General features: G+C 43.2%; 1 protein-coding gene across 1 annotated transcript; it reads left to right on the top strand.

The window, feature by feature from the left end:
- Positions 1-444: 444 nt before the first annotated feature.
- On the top strand, positions 445-9975 carry LOC128444378 (uncharacterized). Its single transcript, XM_053426854.1, has 13 exons — positions 445-614; positions 1242-1447; positions 4492-4629; positions 4771-4909; positions 4998-5865; positions 6613-6754; positions 6841-6984; positions 7076-7134; positions 7324-7514; positions 7620-8020; positions 8233-8332; positions 8733-8925; positions 9017-9975. The coding sequence occupies exons 1-13, from the start codon at positions 492-494 to the stop codon at positions 9151-9153; spliced, it is 2841 nt and encodes a 946-aa protein (XP_053282829.1). The 5' UTR covers positions 445-491; the 3' UTR covers positions 9154-9975.
- The last annotated feature ends 857 nt before the right edge of the window (positions 9976-10832 follow it).

Raw genomic sequence — 10832 nt, 5'->3', positions numbered from 1 at the left:
CATGAGTTTACTGTAGAGGAGTTGGTCCACACACCGAACTGAAACTTCACTCCTGTAAAGTTCTGTGACTTTGTCTGGACTAGATCCTGTGAAAACACCTGCATCCATGTACTAACTTCTTCTACTGTCAATTCATTCATATAAGAAGTGTGAAGCAGCAGCTCTGTTCTGACAGTCAGAACTTTAACTTCATATGAAATCAGGAAAACTTTCTTGTTCCTCTGCTCAGACGATTCTAAACTATTGTTGGAGCTTGTTACGTGTAAATGTGCTCAATAACAATCAAGTCACACAATAGTTTTTTTTCCAAACCTATTATAGAAACTCATTTCCCAGAAGGAGGTTTCTTTTCTAGTAAGTTCAAACCGGTTCTGCAGGTGCTGCATTGTTTTCAACCCGAATGTGCATTCCATCAAACTCCAGCTTACAGTATATAAGATGCTGCAGGTGGATGTGAGAGGCACCCGGGACACAGACCAGTTCTCTGCATCATGGCTTCCACAGCGGTGCTCCTACTTCAGCTGCTCCTGGTCTCACTGGCGTCTGCATCACATCACTTTGGGGGATTGGCGACCTACACCTACAGAGGACAAAACCCTGATGGAACCTACAAGGTGAGAGATACAATGAAGACATCGAGACAATGTGTGAATCTGGTCCGTGATAGAAATGTCTTATTCGTCTTCATTATTACTGATGTCTTTTGTTTGTGGGAGCTTTATTTCTTTGGTTTGATTTTCTAGTTAAGGATCAAGGCCACAAAAAAAAATATTGATTTAATAATAATAGTAATTTTACACATTTTACATCCAAAATTCTTAAAGATTTGGATACTGTTAAACTTCAGATTCTGAACAAGACAAAGTAATAAAAACAATAATAATAATAATAATTATTATTATTATAATTGTTTAGCACTTATCTAGACAAGGTTACAATGTGGTTGACAAAATACATGGGGATAAAACAATAATAAATGGTACTACTGGCAGGTGTTGATTGTAAAATGTTAGGTTGAGTCTCAGAGCAAGGCAGGACGAAGCTCTGTTATTTAACCTGGGAACAGACCATGCTGAGCTTTAAAAGTTAATCAAGGAATCTTAAAGTCGAGTTGGAGAAATGTGTTCCTTAGCTTGGTGTTCAAATGTGAGCGGCTGCATTCTGCAAACAATAATCACCTCCTCAGTTTGAGCAGAGCTACCACCTGGAAGCACAGTGTTCACTGTGATCTCTCCCTGCAGGTGGACCTTCACAGCAGGTCAACCTCCAGGTGGTGTGGGCACGTCTACTGGTGGAACTGCTATGGGAGCAACTGTGGCATTGTCTATGGCAGTTCGTCGGGTATGGTTGACAGGCAGACCAACATATCACGATACTACGGAGGCTCTTGTGAGACTGAAAGAGTTTTCACGACTAATGTTCGCAGTGACAAACCTTTTCAGATGAGGTGAGTCTATTTAAAGCTACTAACTTTCACTTGTTGCTTAGTGAGACTAAGTTGAAACTGGTTTTATTTCCAGTAAAATTGAGGACTGCGATGGGCTTGCTTGTTGTTACTGTCCCTTGAACTGTTTATGTGTTGAACCCATCGAAATCAGGGGGATGCATCTCAAAGAATACATTTCAAACTATAAGAACTCACATCCACCCTGTTCTGAAATCCCCACACAGGCTGTAAGTGAGCTACAGGATAGACTCTAAAGCTTTAGTGCTAATCTTAAAATCTCTTAATGGAAATGTTCCCAAATAGATAACGGACAGGAAACAATTAGAATAACAGTAAGAATAATAATGAATAATAATGATAATCATAATAATCCTGTTGGACCCCTGGGGAGCAGCCAGCTAAAATCTGAACAAGGACTAACAGACTGTCATTCTGCAGAAAGGTGGTGGAACCACATTCAAATTGTATCTGTCACATACACCAACCACACACAGGACGAAACTGAAAGGCTGGCTACGCCTCCCCTTCACAATAAGATTCAATGGCAAAGAATTTTATGTTCAACATGGACAAATATAGTTTGAGGAAAGAAGGAAGGAACTGCCTGATGATCTTAGGAGGAATGCTCTGTCCATTTCCCTAGTTACCTGCTTTAGTTACCTACTTTAGTTACCTGCTTTAGTTACCAGCTTTAATTACCTGCTTTAGTTACCTGCTTTAATTACCTGCTTTAGTCACCAGCTTTAGTTACCTGCTTTAGTTACCTGCTTTAGTTACCGGCCTCAGTTACCTGCTTTAGTTACCAGCTTTAGTTACTTACTTTAGTTACCTGCTTTAGTTACCAGCTTTAGTTACCGGCCTCAGTTACCTGCTTTAGTTACCAGCTTTAGTTACTTACTTTAGTTACCTGCTTTAGTTACCAGCTTTAGTTACTTACTTTAGTTACCTGCTTTAGTTACCTGCTTTAATGACCTGCTTTAGTAACCGGCATCAGTTACCTTCTTTAGTTACCAGCTTTAGTTACTTACTTTAGTTACCTGCTTTAGTTACCTGCTTTAGTTACCTGCTTTAGTTACCTGCTTTAGTAACCGGCCTCAGTTACCTGCTCTAGCTACCGGCCTCACTTACCTGCTCTAGTTACCTGCTTTAGTTACCGGCCTCAGTTACCTGCTCTAGTTACCTGCTTTAGTTACCGGCCTCAGTTACCGGCCTCAGTTACCTGCTCTAGTTACCTGCTTTAGTTACCGGCCTCAGTTACCGGCCTCAGTTACCTAATTTAGTTACCGGCCTCAGTTACTTCCTTTAGTTACTGGCCTCAGTTACATGCTTTAGTTACCTGCTTTAGTTACCGGCCTCAGTTCCCGGCCTCAGTTACTTGCTTTAGTTACCAGCCTCACTTACCTGCTCTAGTTACCTGCTTAAGTACCCGGCCTCAGGTACCTGTTTACTTACCTGCTTTAGTTACCGGCCTCAGTTACCTGCTCTAGTTACCTGCTTAAGTAACCGGCCTCAGTTACCTGCTTTAGTTACCGGCTCAGTTACCGGCCTCAGTTACCGGCCTCAGTTACCTACTTTAGTTACCTGCTTTAGTTACTGGCCTCAGTTACCGGCCTCAGTTACCTGCTTTAGTTACCTGCTTTAGTTACCGGCCTCACTTATCTGCTCTAGTTACGTGCTTTAGTTACCGGCCTCAGTTACCGGCCTCAGTTACCTGCTTTAGTTACCTGCTTTAGTTACCGGCCTCACTTACCTGCTCTAGTTACCTGCTTTAGTTACCGGCCTCACTTACCTGCTCTAGTTACGTGATTTAGTTACCGGCCTCAGTTACCGGCCTCAGTTACCTAATTTAGCTACCGGCCTCAGTTACTTCCTTTAGTTACTGGCCTCAGTTACATGCTTTAGTTACCTGCTTTAGTTACCGGCCTCAGTTCCCGGCCTCAGTTACTTGCTTTAGTTACCAGCCTCACTTACCTGCTCTAGTTACCTGCTTAAGTACCCGGCCTCAGTTACCTGTTTAGTTACCTGCTTTAGTTACCGGCCTCAGTTACCTGCTCTAGTTACCTGCTTAAGTAACCGGCCTCAGTTACCTGCTTTAGTTACCGGCTCAGTTACCGGCCTCAGTTACCGGCCTCAGTTACCTACTTTAGTTACCTGCTTTAGTTACTGGCCTCAGTTACCGGCCTCAGTTACCTGCTTTAGTTACCTGCTTTAGTTACCGGCCTCACTTATCTGCTCTAGTTACGTGCTTTAGTTACCGGCCTCAGTTACCGGCCTCAGTTACCTGCTTTAGTTACCTGCTTTAGTTACCGGCCTCACTTACCTGCTCTAGTTACCTGCTTTAGTTACTGGCCTCAGTTACCGGCCTCAGTTACCTGCTTTAGTTACCTGCTTTAGTTACCGGCCTCACTTATCTGCTCTAGTTACGTGCTTTAGTTACCGGCCTCAGTTACCGGCCTCACTTACCTGCTTTAGTTACCGGCCTCAGTTACCGGCCTCACTTACCTGCTTTAGTTACCTGCTCTAGTTACTCAGAGGGAGAGGGACCCTCACAGTCGTTGTTTTCATAGAATTCTCTTGTCTGGTGGATTTACTCCTGTTGAAGGTTAAGAACAGAGGATGTTGCACTTTGATAAGATCTGTGACACAAGTTGTGATTTGGGAATATGGGCTGTATAAATAAAATGTGATTGATTGATTGACCTAACTACACCTACATTTATCATTCAACACCTTTCTATACTTTTAACTTAACATTTAATGACTTCTTTAATCTCTTCACCTATTTTACTCTGTTTAGCTTGAAGCTGTGTTTTTGGATTTTGACTTGATTTCTCTGAGTTTGGTCTCTAAGTTGTTTTGAATGTCTCAGTGAAGCACCTTGAATCTTCTTCTGTGTAAGAAATGTCCTTCATAAATAAACCTGCTTCACCTTTCTGCTCTTAACATGTATTCACTGAATACACTTTGTGGAGCATTCTTTTATTTATCATCGCTGCTTGACAACAGTCATGTTCACACACCTCGATCTGCTCCACACACACCAGGGCAAGTAGCTGCTGTTGGGTGAGAACGGCCAATAATGTTGGCAGCTGGCATCTACTGACTGAGGTAGATCTGGGAAAGAGATCTGACACAAGGAAACCAAACAGATCACCAGACATCGGCATCCTACCTATCCTCCGGTAAGTCTTCTGCAGATACCTGGAAACCTGTCGACCTTCAACCCTTTTATCACAAACAGTGGAGAATTTGAATTTGTTTTAAACACTGATGATTCCATCTTTTGTTATTTTTACTAACTCCTGTTATCGTATCCATTCAAGAGTTCCTCAGAACTGCCCTCGGACATACAAGCTCACGTCTTTTGATCCTGATGGGGACAAAGTCCGATGTCGATATGGAAAGGTCAGGGGGAGGGAGTGCAACTCGTGCAACCTGCCACCAGGCTTCCTCTTAGACCAGGTCAGCTGAGGAATGTGAATCTGCATACTTTGTATTTTAATGTATTGACTCTTTGCCTCCCATTAATAATAAATATTCACATTGATAGGGATCGTGCACATTGCACTACAACTACACCCGAGCCAACAGCAACGCTTTTGGACTTGAGTTGGTGGTGGAGGATTTCCCACAAGGCCACATCAATCTGCAATACGCAGACGGATCCAGATCCTACAGGGCTCCGATGACCGTGAGGAGACGAAAGAGAGCCTATTACCCATACGCGTACCAAACCACAACCCAATACCCAACCACAACCCCACACCCATCCACAACCACAACACCATACCAAATCCATTACCCATACCCATACCACCCGTACCCATATCCATACCACACCACAACCCCATACCCAACCACAACCACAACCCCATACCCAACCACAACCCCACACCCATCCACAACCACAACACCATACCAAATCCATTACCCATACCCATACCACCCGTACCCATATCCATACCCATACCACACCACAACCCCATACCCAACCACAACCACAACCCCATACCCAACCACAACCCCATACCCAACCACAACCACAACCCCATACACAACCACAACCACAACCCCATACACAACCACAGCCGCAACCACAACCACAACCCCACACACAACAACAACCCCATACACAACCACAGCTGCAACCACAACCACAAGCCCACACCCAACCACAACCACAACACCATACACAACAACCCCATACACAACCACAGCTGCAACCACAACCACAAGCCCACACCCAACCACAACCACAACACCATACACAACCACAACCACAACACCATACACAACAACAACCCCATACACAACCACAGCTGCAACCACAACCACAAGCCCACACCCAACCACAACCACAACCTCATACCCAACCACAGCTCCTCTCAGCAAACTTCCTCTGCAATTCTCTGTTCTTGGTAAGTATGTTTTTACTTTTCCTTACACTTGACAATATATTTAATGAGCCAATTCTTTTTAAGTCCTACCAAGCAAAGGTCCTTTTGCTGCTGCTCTGGGCTCAGTGAAATAAAAGTCTTTATAAGTGTTGGACCTCTAAGAACGCCCTAATGTGTGACACATGTTCACAAAATACTGAGACCATGGCTTCCTGTACTTGATAGAATAGAGTTTTTTGATTCAATCACTTCCTCAGTGTTTTTCGGATCTTTTATACTCGTACAACCCTTCATGTACTTTGAGAGCCTCTGGTAGAAGCCTTGAGCTGATCCAGATTCTGGGTGGAGGACTTCAGGGAACACAGGTATAGAGAAGAGCTCTGAAGCTCTGGAGCATCCTGTCTGAGGAAATACAGCAGAAAGAGTCTTATTGTAACACATCGCATGATTTTCATTATTACATTTCTCTCACACGTTTCGTGTTTTTATTGCTCTATATTATTTTTGTAATTTATTTTCACTTTTACATTTTTGTTTTATTCGTGAGAAGTTTAACTTCTTCACTATGAAGTTCTTTGTTCTTCAAAATCCTTGTATTTCCCTTAACTCTGCATTTCTGGCTTTAGAACAACATGTTCTTCATTTAATAATAAAAAAATTACTATATTTGTCGTAGCTGTGACTTTATTTAGATTTTACAACGAACAAAAGACTCAGTAGCAGTTTGCTAATTGCTGTTCAATACTTATCACATTTGTTAAATTCCAGTGGACCCCCCCGCTCCATCATGTCAGGAGGGAGATTTCCTGCCCAAGCTTCTGCCCCCAACACCTGAAAATAGAGATCGTTTCCAAGCAGAGGTCAACAAGGAATTGGAAATCAGAGTCAAAGCTCAGGCCACAAATGCAACGTAAGTGAGAACCAATGAGAACGCTGAGGCCTTGTGGCAACAAAACATCTCAGCAAGCAAGATAACTGTGTTCTGTTTTCACACAGAATAAATAATATCATCGTCAGTGGGCCGGCGAACATCAGCAAGCACCAGACCACACAGGGAGAGTTTGTCCTCAGGTGGACGCCGCTCCCAGATGACCACGGACAACATTTCGTGATCTGCTTTGCTGTTGAAGCAGTCAGACCGTGAGTCTCGGACTTCAGTTCTCTGTCGACACGATCATGTGCATAAGAAACCACGTTTAACTTCTCACATGTATTCACAAATGTTTTTCAGGCCTGCCGTCTATCAGTCCGAGATGAGGTGTGTTCTTGTGGAAGCCAGGAGTGAAATAGGTGAGTCACCAGGATACATCACTGTCAACAGTCTATGTTGTTTTAACACAACTGAATGCTGCATAAGCACTTTTGACCAGCATTTGTCAACAACAAAATAATAGCAGAATTAACATCTAACAAACATCAATATGAAATATAGACTAAATATCAGTAATCATGGTTTAAAATGTACTTGTTTTGTTCCAGTTAAATCCCATGTGATCTGCAACGAGTCCTCAATGACAGTATCGGTTGAGAAAGCCTCATTCCCTCGACTCCATGAGGATCATATGCAGCTCAATGATCCCTCCAACACGGCCTGCAGCCTCCAGAGACACTCCAACAGCACTCACATCATCGCCATCATCCCCCTCAACGCCTGCGGCACTCAGATCGAGGTAGCGAGGGCCTCGTGTCATCTCACTACACACTCAGTTACCAGTGCTGCTTCTTGTTTGTCGGTTACTGCATGAGGACTGAATTCGTAACTTTCTGTCCTGCAGGAAGACGAGGAGAACCTCATCTTCAAGAACGAAATCACCACGGTGGACAACCCCGGAGACCTGATCACCAGAAAGCACCAGCTGGAGGTGCAGTTCTACTGCCAGTACCCAAAACAAGGCAACGTGTCATTGAGCTTTGTGGCACACAGGAAGAACATCACTGTGTGGGAGAAGGGCTTCGGCACGTTCACCTACCAGTTTGAGTTCTACCCTAACAACCAGTTCCAAACCATGATTGATCCAGCAGCATATCCTCTGGAGTACGACATTGGGAACAGGATTTACATGAAGATCAAGGCCACCTCCTCGGTCAACAACACACAGCTGTTTGTGGAGTCCTGCCGAGCTGCACCATACGACAACCCCAACTACCGCCCAACCTACTCCATCTTTGAAAATGGGTATGAAAACACACTCTACTGTTTGAAGGTAGATGTTGGTTGTCAGGGTAAAGGTGCCTTCAAGAAAGGCCGTAAAATATAAGAGATTTGCAGCTAGCTGGGCCTTTGAATGACGGTGTGAGTCTCTTTGTCACCTATGCTCCCCCCAGTGGCATTTAAGTGCAGGGGCACTGTTCTTACCGTGTTTTTTCCTTTCTTCTTCCTTTGAAAAGGTGTCAAATGGATCCAACTCTTCAGATCCACTCCCCCGCTGACCAGAAAGAATTCAAGTTCAGCATGGAGGCCTTCAAGTTCATCGGAATGATCAATCAGGTCAGCTTTGGATTAGAACTTCTTTTGTTTATTAAAAAGGGACAGTGTACATGAATATATACAGTATATACATATATATATTACCCTTGTACCTATAGTTCAGGGAAACAAAGCATTTAGTCAAGTGCAGAGATGCTTCAGTGTTGATCTTGCTTATACGGACAAAGCCAGATTAGCTGTTTCCCTCTATTTCCATTCTATATACTGATCTAGGCTGGAGGTATCTAACAAGAAGGTGAATTAACCAATAAGATGGAACTAAATGGTTTAATACATTTATGTTTCTGATGGGACAGTTTATAAAAACCTGACACAGTTACTGAGGATGAAGTAGAGCAGAGGTTTGACTCTACATCTGTACGTCTGCTGACATATCGGGGGCGTGTCTTGCTGTGTTCAGGTGTACATCAGCTGCTCGGTCATGATGTGTGAAGCAGGGAACTCCAACACCAGGTGTTCCAAAGGTTGCATCAACTCTACATCGACAAGCCCCTCACGCTCCAAGAGAGAGGCTGTCATCCAGAGTGCCAGTCACTTCGTTTCCCAGGGGCCATTGCGCTTACGGAGATCGGCAGAGAGCGTCAGAGCCACAGGTATGACCCGCCTGGAGCCCACCTGCCTCGTCAGAATCCCAGCTTGATTTTGGACAAAGCTCGACTCACATTGTGTTTCTCTTTTCTTCAGTGAACAACCTGAATCTGAACCTGGTGTTCATCGCTGGATGTGTTCTGGCAGCCGTCGGCATGGTCTGCGGAGTGGTCATGTACAGAGCCAAAGTGTCAAAGGTCAAATACCAGCCTTTGCCAACATTTGAGAGTTAAATCAGCAGCGTGTGGGAAATACCTGTTTTATATTGATCACTTCAGACTGTACCAAGTCTTCTTTCATGGTTTTTGGTGGGGGTTTATGTCTCTAATCAGGTGCAAATGCGAGCAGAAGGATTTCATATCAAAATCCTCGTGAATGTCTTCAGCTTTTTGTAAGGTTTAACTTTTATATTGAACAAATCTGAAAGGTGTGTGGTGTTTACAGGTGGGATCTGATTTGGTTTTATAACTGTTCCATTTGTGATGTGTTACAATATGATTTAAACAAGTATTCTGATTGAAATGTGTGTTTCCACTTTCCAACACAAACATTTATCATGTGTCTGAATACATATGAGGTTTATATACTGTATCTCTGTTTCACACAATGAAGTGTTTGTCAATGCAAAGTCATTCAGGGAAGTTTCAGATGGTTGAGTGTGGTTGATGTCGCTCTGAGTTGTATATGTACATTAAATATCAAGTTGCAAACATGTGACCTCCTGATAAGAGTCATCGCCAAACCTCAATTTACAAACTGCACAATTTACAAACTGCACAATCCAAATGTTAGTCACCTGGAGGAATGAAGCAACAGCACGTGATGCTCTTCAGGTCCAGGGTTGGTCTCCATGGTCATTCAGGCTGGAGCTTCATCATCATCATTTCTTCCTCTGACCATTATTTTATCAATTCATAGAAAATATTCATAAGTCATAAGTTTGATCAACAGTCTAAAGCTGAGATGTGTTTATGTCACTGTCGCCTTTGGGAAACTGGAACTGAATAATAATTTTTGGTGTTTGGCTAAAAAATAAACAACAAATACTAATCAAAGTAATTTCCTGTGAGTTCTTTTCCACTCAAATACGACTTTCAGTTTAACTAGTTATGCTTTTAGTGGTTTATTTCACCTGAATAGTACCTTCTGGTTTCCAATTCAAATAAGACTTAGAGAATGCTTTGAGTTGCGTGGCAGGATATTTATGCAATTAGCATAATCCGTGGATTATCTGGGAAAATCATCCCCTTTAGATGGATTGATAAATAGATTACTTTATTCATCCCCGAAGGGAAATTAAGTCGTCATAGCAGCCGGTATATTTGAATAAAATAAAATACAATACAATAGAATAAAATAATAAAATATATTGAGGTAGGTAGAGAGAATAAAAACAGAAACACAAGACGAATAGGTAGAATCATAAAACACGGGACGAGATGTTAAAACTGTCCATTGTGCCAATAGATGGTATGCTCTCACATGATTTGCCGTGATGTTGACAGAGTGGCATGGGAGGTGTATTTCTTAGACCAGGTTAAGATGTCAATTTTGGGACACATCCTCAGTCCTGTGCCTTCGAATCAGTGGGTGTTTCGGCCTTGAATCACTAAACACTCTCATCAAAGGTGGCCAGCTAAAGGGTGATCAAGCCTTAGCTTGTGTCCCATGCCCAATTAAGATTTCCCACGGGACTATGCAAGGCAGGGGTGTCCTCTTCCATGAGCCAGCCCTACAGCTGACCGCATACCTCATATTCCCTTCTCAAGTTGGAGGGATCTGAATTGGGTTCTCTGGTGGGGATGGGGGGTCATGAAGTTATAACCCAGCAAGGGTCCTTCCGTTTGATCCAGATCCACTGGCTGCCTCTTTCAGCAGCTTGAGAAACTGCTCTGACGGTCTGTCGCAGAGC

Source organism: Pleuronectes platessa, chromosome 1, assembly GCF_947347685.1.
Source record: "Pleuronectes platessa chromosome 1, fPlePla1.1, whole genome shotgun sequence".
In the NCBI taxonomy this organism is placed as follows: domain Eukaryota; kingdom Metazoa; phylum Chordata; class Actinopteri; order Pleuronectiformes; family Pleuronectidae; genus Pleuronectes; species Pleuronectes platessa.
This window is presented reverse-complemented; position numbering and strand designations above follow the sequence as displayed.

What these genes read in the sequence shown, in the direction of transcription:
- LOC128444378 (XM_053426854.1), top strand. Translation starts at nt 492, where the DNA reads ATGGCTTCCACAGCGGTGCTCCTACTTCAGCTGCTCCTGGTCTCACTG. An exon ending in TCTGCAATTCTCTGTTCTTG is followed by an intron (nt 5,866 to 6,612) that starts GTAAGTATGTTT and finishes GTTAAATTCCAG; the next exon opens with TGGACCCCCCCGCTCCATCA. An exon ending in GCTGTTGAAGCAGTCAGACC is followed by an intron (nt 6,985 to 7,075) that starts GTGAGTCTCGGA and finishes AATGTTTTTCAG; the next exon opens with GCCTGCCGTCTATCAGTCCG.